General features: G+C 38.7%; 1 protein-coding gene across 1 annotated transcript in view; it reads right to left on the bottom strand.

Annotated features, from left to right (window-relative positions):
- The window catches only part of nphp4 (nephronophthisis 4), a 180,980-nt gene that overhangs the window by 134,895 nt on the left and 33,515 nt on the right, over positions 1-12,570 (bottom strand). Inside the window, 1 exon segment of the mRNA XM_079360057.1 lies at positions 6,160-6,309. Coding sequence (XP_079216183.1) covers positions 6,160-6,309 — 150 coding nt within the window.

Here is a 12,570-nt window from a genome sequence, read left to right as displayed (position 1 = left end):
TTCTGTTTTAAATACGTTTGACTCAGCGTTTGAAACAAAGTAACCATACAATGAAATAAAAACACTTATCTGTGTGAAAGTCTACAAAGCTCTTCGATAGAAACCGTTTAATCAATACTGACTCGTCTTCTTATTTGCACAAAAGTTCTCTGTGACGATTCGGTGTTAAATGCTGGATTCTTGCACAATTATTCAACATCACGATCAGAAACATTCAATTGATCCGCGAATCACGTGCATACTGAACCTTGGTGGGTAATCTGAATGATCACAGATGAACTGTGACCCTGCATGCTCTACAGTGTTCTGGAAAACAAGCACTGAAACACGTTTTCAAAGCTGCTCGATTTGTTGGTACAGTACATCACGAAAGAAATGAAAGAAAAATAAACTGTTAGGTAAGTTATACAGTTTCTCAAGTAACTTCACACACTGCAAGGGTGACTAAGTTCCACACTGAGCTCAAATAAATGTTATCACCTTGGCTGACTACACTGCCAAGCCCTGTATATCGGACATTGCACTGGATGTGAAGGAGCAGCTGTTGAACAATATACGCTGTAGTCTCTTATTCTCCAGTCAATTTGACAAGTCAATGTAGCCAACTGCTCAGAGCTAATTATTTATGTGGGCTACATCAAAGAGCTAGATGTCCAGGTGGAGTTCCTGTTTCGTCACTTTGTGCCAGCTCTCACCTCAGCCTTGAATTACTTCATTAAAAGATAACAACATTGACTAGAAGCAAGGACAATGAAGGGTTGCCATCATCTGTTTTCCCCCTTTTAGTGATTAGATTGGTGCAAACTTTTTCTGTTTGTCCTCTGGAGTGGTTCCCGCAGCCTGTGTGTACAGGCATGAGGAGGTCATGCATGTCTAGCCTTACTAAACTCCTTTACTCAAACACAGGACGAGCAGGATTCAGGGGCGTGGTTGGACTGTATTATACATTTAAAATGATTGGTGAAAAATGATGCATGCACTTAGGAAAAAAAATGTGGTCTTTGGCTTTCTTTTTTTGAAACAGGGCTAAGTGGAAATGTGGACAAGATGCCATCTTGTAAAACGATGTTATAGAATGTAGCTGGCCTTCAGTCTGCACATCGGGTGGCTCCTGTAAATTTCAAGTGGCCACTGGAGCAGTTTGGCAATTATTTTGGAGAGGAAATTGTAGGGAATTAATGGGCTGGAAATCCATTCAGCTTACTAGCAGAGCACTGTGATGAACTGATCATCCAAGATGAGTTGGCCCTGCTCGACCTGAGCTCTAATACGAGTTAACATATCATGTCTGAGGTGCTCGCACACTTTTCGCTGTTTTTGTAAATGAAGTTCCAATTCTTCTCAACTTTGGCTATACAAGTACTTATTATTCCTGCCATCCATGGTAGGGCTATAGCATATAGTTTCATTCTTTATTCTTCCCAGTACATTTTAAACCTTAATAAAGGATCATGGTTGTGTTGATGGTTCTGGAAAGGCGCAATGCACACAGATTTTTTCATACAGGTTTGGTACTCCTGTTTTCAAAAGGGTGAAGGATATGTCTATCATTTTTATTTTTCAACACCAGACAAGAATTAAATTGGCTCTGAATTGAATGTCAAGTATTAATCAGTTAATTAAAATCAATTGAACTGTCTTAGACGTTTTTCGGACTGATTGTTAAAAAAAAAACAAAAAAACATTGTAAGCCCTTTTAGGTTGCCACCCTTTATATAAAAAGCTCTGGTTACTTGATGTTCTCTGAAGGGAGAGTTACTGTTCTGCACTTTGAAGACTTCTGCTGTAGAGGATTTTTTTTTCTCTTTTTTTTTTAACCACTGCCAAGTAAAAAAAAAACAGTGTTGAGAAACTTTTAAAGTTTATCTTAGTGACCCATTTTTTAAAGTTCCCCTAACATTCCTCATCATCCCCAGAAAATGTATCATGACATCCCAGATGTGCTAGAAATGAAGAAGAGAGAGGTCACTGGAAAATGCTTAGTTTGATACAGTTTTTTTGATACCTTTAGCCCAACTGATACTGCTCATGTGTGGGCCTTATCTTAGAAAGTCAGCTAAACTTCTTCATGTTACTTTACCGGTAGTGTCATCTCAGTGCCAAGGGGTTGTATCCAGAAACATTTGCTATTTTATGGCAGCTTATTAATGGTCTGCCTCAATCTGGATTTAAGAGATGTTCTGATTCAAAATGTTATGTACTCCGAGCATGCCTGTGGGTATTTTACATGTTGAACAGCTAGAAGAAAGAAAAAAAAAACCCTGTACTTATTTGAACCTTTAGGTGTGTTCTGTGAAAGGTTGAGAGCGACCAAAATGGTTTTTACGAATTCTTAAAGACGAGCAGGAAGAGTATGTAGGATTATTTCTTTTCAATGTGATAGTTTAATGTCCTACGCAACGACTTTATCAGAAAGTTAAATGTGCGAACACTTCGTCTAAAACAAGGTGAACAGCTACCTCAGTGGATAACAATGTAAATCCGTCAATCTGTTTATCACTCAGTCAATCATTTTGGGTATCCAGTGACTCACATTTAGCAATCACTTGGTTCTGATACTTTAATCCAAGATGGACCAGAGCTTGTAAAGCACTTTTCTAGTCTTCTGACTACTCATAGCGCTTTTACACTGCAGGTCACATTTACCCATTCAAACACTGATGCCGGTGTTATCTATGTGATGTGGCCATCAGAAGAAACTAATCCCATATAAACACATTCATATGGAGCTGACAAAGGGTAACTTGGGGTTTAGGGTCTTGTACAAGGACACATCTGCATGTGGCTGCAGGAGCTGGGGATCAAGCCCCCAACATTCTGGTTGAGAGGGGACCGACTCTACCAAATGAGCTACACCAATCTTATTCATTTAATATAGCAACGCCATCAGATTAAAATTTAAATGTGTCCTGTACAATCATCCAGTGAATTTTAGTTTTGTCAACTCTGAGCGTTTGAAAATCACAGGGGTCAGGGGCTCAGATTTTGCGACCCTGCATTTTTCTCCTAATTTAGCAGGGTAATTACTAAAACTACAGATATAAGTGAGCCCAGCTGCAGTTCCCTAATTTTCATAAAGAGCCACGAAATAAGATCGGAGGCTGGGATGTTTCGAAAGTAATTGAGCAGAAAGAAAAAATGTGTAATGTTGCAGAACTTGATACTCTGCAGTGTGATTTCATCCTGAAGAAGACCTGCGGGTGCAAAATACACACTTTTCAGCCCAACAAAAAGATCGGTGGGTGCATGACTTAGACAGCTTTAATGGCTAGTGTTGTATTGCTCAGCAGAACAATCTTGTAAAGAAATGTTGTAATGCATCCTTTAATTAGCAGTTCTGCTGTCCTTTCTGTCTGTCTCCAAAGGACTGTTTCAAGCTGGATAGTCACCCAACCTCAGCTTGTTTCCCATGAAGCCACGCAACAGGGTTTGTGCTTTCTTTTCTGACCCCAAACATTTCTAACACAGTTCTATGAAAGAAACCTATGAAAGAAAAGGTGTCGCTTATATCAATATTTTTTGGCCTTCTGAGCTTAGACCTACAGTATGTCCAGACTAGTTCTGATAGGGGACGGGTCATGCTATATACTAAAGGAAAGCATTTAGAATTCATAACATGGAAACAATGGTATTATATTTTTTTCAAATGTTGCATAAATCTAATTTCATGATAAAGTTTGAGCTTCATACACAAACCTGAATCAACCAACTTTGAGAGTACAGATAGTACATTATGTTTAAAACCTTCATCTACTCCCAAGAAGCTGAACTTTTGGCTTCACTGGAATTACGCAAATGCAACACAGGCAGTGGCAAGATACAGAAAAGAGGACGTGACTGTCTGTTGTCATATGTTGTTTTCCCTTTTGGAGAAGACCATGAGCTGGAATCTCTATTTGGCAGCAAATGTGAACAAGGTCTATGTTCATTCTTTGATTATGAATACATTTGATCCGATATTTTCTCAGAGACAGCAGCTTCACTTAAATTACTGCTTCAGTGATCAATGGCCAATTGTCACTGGATTATAAATCCCAGAGAGGGATGGCAGGGCACGTGTTAAACAATCTATCAGAAACTGTTTCCATCTGGATGCTTGGCTTAAATTGAATCAGAATGGATGGAAGAGTGCATTAGAGCCAATGGATGATGCAGGATAGGCTGAGAAGTCCACAATCGCCCCTTTCAGACACAACAAAGAGAAAATAGCCTTTGTGATTGTAATCTCTTCAAGAGTAATGCAGCCATCAAGCGTTTCATTGCTTTCCTTGTCTCTGGAGCGTCGAGTTGGACTGTTCTGAATGTGGCGTGAATATCAAACTGGTGGCTGTGGTCTTAAAAGGCAGCTTAGGTCTCTGCTGCTCACAGCCCCAGAACATGAAGAGGATTAGCCGGCTACCATACCTCCCACTGACTCCCAATGATTATAGCTCTGCTCTGTCAGACTTCATTACATTCCCCCTTAGAAACTTACTTTCTAAGTACTACAGACATTTTAACTTCTGATGGAACTAAGTTTCCAGAAAATGCCACAATCAGCTACCATGATGACTGTTGTATATGTTATTTTGATAGTTGGTAGAAGCAAAGTGAGTTTTTGATAAAGTTTGTCATGTTTCTTATGTAACCTCATGTGTTCTGAAGTTGTTAGTTAAACGATGTCATATTTTGATTCATCTCGCTTTAGCTGCACTCTTTGTTGTTTTTAATTAGTTAGTTAGTTCAACTGTTTTTGACAGTTGAGTGCACAGATGCACTGATTGCAATTTATTTGGTCAATTCAAAATTGCCTTCTTCAGCATCATATTTGAAAGCGAAAAAAAATACCGAACTTTACTGTAGTAAAAAATGTATTTGAAATTCTTTGGCTTTTATAACATTGTCTATAAACTTTTTTTTTTACCAGGTTACATGACCGTCACTCGTTCCCAGGATTCCAGGACTTATGAATTACCCAATAAATAACTACATCTGTTGACTGTAACGTTAGACTGTGGAAATCAGCCTCACATGTCTGTCTCTCTCTTGCTGCTTAGGTAAACAGTTTGTGGTTGAGAAGAGTTAAAATCACATCTTATATCCATTAATTACCAGTATTTATTAATAATCTACTGTAAAGTGCTTCGTCTGTGCATCTTCTCAAATGTACCCCTGTAACCAAAGAAAATAAGAGGGACATTAATGAAAAGATATTTCAATGTACTGCACTACAGCCTGTGATAGGAAGACAAAGAACACATGATAATTTAGACTTTATTCATCCTGCAAGGGGAAATTCGATTTACACTCTGTTTAATGGACATGAACACACACATAGGCCGAAATACATACTCATGCACAAACAGGATCCTAGTTACATGCATTAATGGGGAGGTCTCAGAGTGAGGGGGCTGCCCACAGCGAGCGCTCCAGAGCAGTTTTTTTCCAGCTACCAGGCTAATAGGCTATTTTCTAGACTTGGTCTGAGCCGGGACTTGAACCAGCAACCCCCGAGTTCCCAACCAAAGTCCCAACAGTTTGAACTACTGTGCATGCAGCATGGACATTCAGATCTGCCCTTGGGCATAGAGGTATTTTTGGGCCAGAGTGCCAGGAAATAGTCTTAATTTATCCTCTAATTCTTCTGGCTTCTGCTGATGCTCACCTTACACACTGCCGACATGCAAGACTGTGTGTGTGTGTTGTTCTATTAGTATTTGCGTAACAGTGAGCATGGCATGAATTGGCTTGTGTGTTTGAGTCTGTGAGATCTGTTCAGAATCAGCTATATTTGTGAAGACCAGCGGGTCACTAGTAACAGCCGAAAATGCAAAATGGATGAAAAATCAGCTGATTCCGTCCATCAGCCGATCTATCAGTGAAACTTTAGTTGAATGGGTAGTTGTAATAAACACTGGTTCCAGCAATACAGATTTCGTGGTCATGTCTTATATATAAAAAAAGAATAAAGGAAGTGCATAAATTCTGCAAAAACATGATAAAAATGTTCTACTAATGCAAGACAGATATTAAGAAATGGAAACTTGAAAGGGCATTCCCTCTTCCCAAAATGCTATCACAGTTGTTTTACCCTCTCAAATAAACTCCTTCAGTGACCTTTAGAGAGACATCTTAATTTTTTTTTTTTTTGTAATTTTCCTAGCTATCCTCCATGCTTACCTGATGGAGAAGTTGCAAGGCCAGGAATGTTCTCATCTCCAGATACCAGGACATTCTCTGGAAGGAGGTGCATCATGGAAACCAGGGCAGGGTGGTTTTTTATCACACAGTCCAAACGTGCACCTTCAATTGCCTTTAGATGACTGCCATCTGCAAAAACAGACATGGATTATTTGTGCAGAGTTGTTTAAATACGTCATATGCCATCTGCTATTTTGAATAAAAATCAGCTAAATCTGATATTAAACCCTGTCATCATTCTGCAAGAAATCTCATCTTTCTCCCAGGGGTATCAGAGTCAAATATTTTCCCAGAAGCAATAAGTCAGCTAAGAACCTGACACCCACTACTTAGACACTTCCATTTTTCAATATTCCATTTGGGTGTTTGTGACCTGGGTGCAATGTTCCATTACACTGCGAGAATCGTTTTCAAGGGCTAAACTGAAATGACAACCATTCAGGTTTGAAAACACGCTCTTCCATACGAGCACTGCAGCGAAGACGAGGTGCATGGTATGAGCAATGAGGTAGATATTGTCATCTTTCAAGCAAGCAATTCAATGACAAGAGATGACTCACAATTCACGCCATCCAGACAAAGCACAGAGCATGTGGAAGGTGAGCAAAGTGGAGTTTGATGTGCTGCGTGTGTTGGCTTCCTTCATGCCTGAGCAGCATCACAATCCTTCACACTGACAGGGTTAATGATTGCACCTTCAACATCATCAGTGACAATCAATACAGGCAGCTCTTCTCAATCCCATCGCCAATGTCAACAGGTTGACAGCGAGCAATCTGTATTGAGTCATTATGCATGGAAAATGTCGGTGATGCTGAAGAACACTGGAATGTGTTTTGGTCCATAACTTTCATGGAAAACCATTCCAATGATGAAAACGACAGCAGTTTGTTGTATTTTTGTGTAGGATAGAGAACATAATAAATATGGATGGATTTATAACATCTTGTTCCATAAAACATGAATCATTTAATACAAATACAATCCACTATAAGAGTTCTTTACTTTAAGTTCTTGCAAGTCTTCTAACTAAAACAGATCTCCAAAAAGAATCAAAAGTGGATAGAAAGCTTATTTATTTTTATTTTGCCATCTTAGCTTGTTGTTTGCCCAAAGCAACTACTCAGACACTTCAAAAAGAAAAACTATTTCGAAAGTTCTTTCACACAATCTTTCTCAAACAATTAATTATCAAAAATGGATTTTCTGCATCATCTGCCTTTGAAGTTTGAGTATTGATTCTGTGTCAGAAACGATCTGCATGAAACTATTTTAGAAAAGTTGAGATACTGCTATCCATAATTAAAAATCATGCTTCCAAGGCCCCGTGTCCACCTCGGGTTTTTTTCTGTGTTTTCCCGCTACGGATCGTGTTTGTACCCATATCCTCTTTGCTCAGCATCTGATCGGGAAATAAACGATCTGAAAAACCAAAAACAAAATTTAAAAAGTCAACGGAGCAGTGTCTGCTACTGCAGCCCTTGTCGACAGACTGTCAGCGCAGAAATGTTTTGTGCACATGCTCCAGAGCACACACACACACACACACACACATATATATATATATATATATATATATATATATATATATATAAAACATCAGCAGTGGAAAAAAAATATTGAAAATAAAAGTACTAGTCCCAAATTAGAAGAGTAGATAATGCTAACAATATCATCAGACATGAAAATAAAATGTGAATTAATTCATGTATTCATTTACCATGACGTATGTCCAGACAGAAAAGCTTCCTGCCTGGCACTTCATGTAAGTGGACATTTTTAGATGTTGGGATCCTTGAGATGTGACATCCAGAGGATCACATTAACTAAAGAGAGCGGCTACTGAAAGTTGCTTCAAGTTGTGTGAGAAACGATTAATTTCCAGCAGGACAATCACCCAGAGCAACATCAAAGTGGAGTCAGGTCTGTTTGAAGTCCAAGGGAGAGCCAGGAGGGCAGACTTGAGATGCTTGTCCTGCACCGTCACCATACCTAAAGCTTAAAACATTTTAGGGAAAATATGAAACGAGAAAAGATGACAGACTCTGGTGGGTCCTCTGAATGAGTGCTGGGTTAAAGTGAATTTTCAAATTCTGCAAACTTTTTCAGATTCGAATTCAGTATCCCAGCTGTGATCAACACAAAAATGATGGAAGCTTTATTGAATCTTGTAAGCTGCGATGGCAGACAGAAATTTTAACTTCAGAAGTACAAATACAGATTTTTACTATGTTGGTGCCTAAATAAACAATATAATATGGGATAGACGGATACATGTCTTTTTATTGTAATTACTATTGTCTGACAGAAGGATGTGCATTGTTCAAAACATTTTGTAAAAAAATAAAAAATACCACCAAAAAATGTAAATCAGAACCAAAAGATGAAGGTTTCTTTATGGTAATAAAGTGAAACCAATGAAACCCAGTGGTCTTTGGGTTTTAAACTCTGGACCGTTTCCTCTGAGTGGGTATCTTGCAATGCTGCGTTGACATGGCTTATACAGTAACACGCATATTCTTACATTATGGGTACACAGTTTGAGACAGCAGGGGGCAGCATGCAAATAGCTGGTTTGCAAATCCACCAAAAAGAAGAACGAATAAGAGGCAACAATGGAAGAAGAGTCCATCCTTCTTTCTGTCATATGATTTAGTTACTTCCAAGATGCCAACAATGAAGCTCTTCCTACGTCCACATATACTGTGCGGCTCAGAAGGCAAAACAAGTTTGTGCTGAATTCTGAAGTGAACGGAGCCGCTTAGAGTTAAGTCAAATAGCTGTCCACTTCCTTGTTTGAGCACAGCTGTGTTCACATCTTCTGGGGACTGTACTTGAGCTCAAGTGAACTGAGCCCTAGACCAGGTGTGCGGACTCGAGCCCAGTGCCTGAGTACAGTACATTTGTATTCACACTGATTAAAATAAACAGACCTTAGTGTCCAGCATACATGGATCCTGGCCCGAGACCACCCTTAATGATTGTTGTTACTTTTTGACCACAATATACAGTGGATGAATGGCCATAATAAACCACTCCTACTTTAATTACTCATGACAAAAGTCTCCAAAATATTTCTTTAATGTGAAACTAGAAAAATTAAAACTGTTAACTTTAAATCAGAACAGCATCATTGGGATAAAAAATGTCCAAGCCTTAGTGGCTGTATATTGTTTGTTCACATCCATGTTTGCAGTCAAAAACGTTTCGCCAAATTTGTGTTTTTTTACATAATTGGGCTCAGGCACACATCCTTTAAATGTGAATCTTGGATGTAGTGGTTGGTGAGCTCTTTCAACCTTTCATCACATTTTGGGAACTGTGGCTGCTTCTGCTTTTGAAACGGAGATACCTTCAGGGAACAAAACAGAAGAGGAAACGCTATAAAAAGCTTTGTTGGATTTTTAGGAACTGCTGAAAACAGTCAAAAGATTCAGTAAATCTGATAGATTGGGGAGGATCATTCCTCAGGGTTTGGACTCAAACATCAAAGGCCTGTTCACCTTTACTTTTACAGATGAAGTGGAAGAATGAAAAGCAAAAAAAAAGCACAAAAAAAAAAAAGCCAAGACTTCAGGATCAGAGTGGTCAATGCAAGAACAGAGGCCATGTGGGACCAAAGGATAATTTTAGGTAAAAATTGGGCAACATAAAGAGCTTGACTGGGGAACATGTGAAGGACATACCAATAATCTAGATGGAAGATAAGAAAAATCTTATTTGAAAGATAATAATGTGTTATCTTTTAGAACAGAAGTCAGAGCTTTGTAAATTTTACCAAGACAATACATGGCATTGATTCTTATTTTAACAATTCTATAGGAACTTAAGAAAGGGGGGGGGGACGTATCTGTACTTGTTTTTATCAACAAACAAAAAAAGCGTAAAGTATTTATTTTGGTGGAAAGCTTGTGAGTTCGGAGAAGGGTTTGGTAGACATTTCAGATGTAGACAGCTTTCATCCGTTTTCAGGGCAGAGCGAGTGCTTTCATCTTTAAAGTCAATGAAAGGGGATCGAGTAGGAAAGAAGATGATTGAGTATATCGCTACATATCCTCCCCTCCGCGTCCATGAGTCATCCCAGCCAAACCCTCTAACTCTGTCTAACTCACTACCAAAGAAAGTGCTTGCGTTGAAAGTCAAAAAGGGAATACGATGCACAACTTGAACTGCGTTTTACAAACATTTTCAGTGTTGACAGCATCTTTCATTGGAAAAAAAAGTGCCTCTTTCTATGAAATGCAGAATAGAAGGGGAGTGATATCAAGGGACAGAAAAGAGGGAAGAAACCAAACATAGAACCTACTTGACACAGATGGTGCACAGGTGTATGAAACTTTTCATCATTTATTTCGTGTTATTCATTATGCATCAAGCTTGGATTTCAGTCAGATGCTGTGCATATATTAGAAAACTAGCCCAAAATGTCCTTACAGCAGTAGTCTGGTTGCTCAGTTGAGCAAGAACTTGGCAAAAGATGTGAAACCAAGGAAGTTGGAGGGGAAGAAACCCAAAAATGGCTCAGCATCAGTCAAACAGAGGCAGTGGTTTTGGGAGACAGCTCAGTTGGGAAGAAGAAAGTGATAAAGATGAATGCCATTGGGCTGTTTTTTGAAAGGCAGTTGTACTGCCAACTTAGCTTAAAGTTACCAGATTTAAAGTGATGACTTTCAAATTAATTTGTTTCTATTTTTGGTATTTAGCATGAACTACTTGGGTGTGTGGCTGTGACTCATGTGTCATTTGACAAACAAAAGTTGTCCATCCATTATTAACTTAACACAAAATTGCAAAAAAAACCTACTGCTTCAAGATTCTTGGATGAGTGTGCAGCCTGATTCACAAAAACGTTTGTGGAGCTTAACCTGTGATTTTAAAAAATGGTTTAATGTGGCCTAAATGTATAGGTGCTGTTTGTGGGTATAAACTATCATTCATTTGGTAAAAGAACTACCTTGCAAAACATTTCTAATTCACAATTAATTGTGCTCATATGCACGCTAGATTAGAGTTGAAATGTAACAGTCTGCTGGGAGTAGGTGGTAAGTGACAAGGGATGTAGTCAGATCATTGTCAGTGATCATGACAACAATTCCAAATCTTGATGATTTCGAATAGGTCTGTAAACATGACTTTGACTTTGCTGTTGTTATTAGAATCAGGGGTTGGATCTGTCTGGAACTGCCAGAGGCTCACCTCAATTGGACACTCTGTCCAAACGTGTGGAGACAACACTTTGGGTTATTACTCAGGATAGGTGTGGGAATGTTTTTATTTGGATGAGTTCGTAGCTGGGAGTAAGCTTTGTTTTGAACCACGAAACTTTGATTACCTCTGCAAAGACTAGACCGCACAATAAACTGGTAAAAGTGTCCCATGCGCATACAGCTCATCATCTGGATGTAGATTAGAGCGTGGTCAGGATGAGAGCGTACAGCATAACTCTGCTCATCAGAGAGACGTGATACAGGCGGCTCAGGTCCACAATCAGATAGAATACAAGAGCAAGTGCAGAGCAGAACAACTTCTTGTGCGTGATTACACTTCAATATCATATAACTATGAGATGGAGCAGATAGCGGGTAGAATGGATTTGCTAATGATGAAGATATTAGCGCCAGCTAATAGGCACCCAATAAGATGTGCCGATTTTAGATTTATCCTTTAGAGAACAAACGCATCTCTAAGTGAGACCCCCACCCCATTTTTCAAATAACTTTACGTATATTAAAATATATAATTTTTACTGCCATTTAATGTTACAGTGGATATGAAATAGAATACATCATTGTGCCTATTTATTTATATATATCCAAAGAAATCTATGCTGGCAATAAGACCTACCAGCAATAAGCCATGTTTTAGGCTAATTGCTAGTACTGTGTTACTATGTTGTAGCTCAGAAAAAGCCATGCCCACACAAGTGAGGAGCTGTCCAAAAGATTAGAGTTTAAAGTTTTTACTTAACTATTTATTAAAAGAAGCTAAAATGGATGGTTTTTATTTTGTTTCCTTGATCATCCTACTTATTGGTTATTGTCACAATAAATCCACACAGGTAAAAAAAACACAACAAGCAAGAGCAACACATTCAACAACACAACTGAAACAATTCTAAATAAGGTTATCATTTTACACAGATTATCTAAAGAACTTCATCTAGAGGTAAAATCGTCCACAGATGCATCTTGAACGTTGATGCAGTGCAAGCAATCACGATGTGAAGTGCACAGTATTTGATGGATATTCACAACAAAGCATCTGGCTATCATTCAAGCGCTAAACAATGCTGTCAAAGAACCCAAGCAAAGCAGTGAATCCATTTCCAGACAAACAGAAATGTCTGCTTTGTGTTCAGGACTCTCTCTCCTTGTTTGGCATAGCTTAGAG

The sequence above is a fragment of the Symphodus melops genome (genome assembly GCF_947650265.1).
Source record: "Symphodus melops genome assembly, chromosome: 13".
In the NCBI taxonomy this organism is placed as follows: Eukaryota; Metazoa; Chordata; class Actinopteri; order Labriformes; family Labridae; genus Symphodus; species Symphodus melops.
The sequence above is the reverse complement of the archived record's forward strand: the minus strand, read 5'-3'. Positions and strand labels throughout refer to the sequence as shown.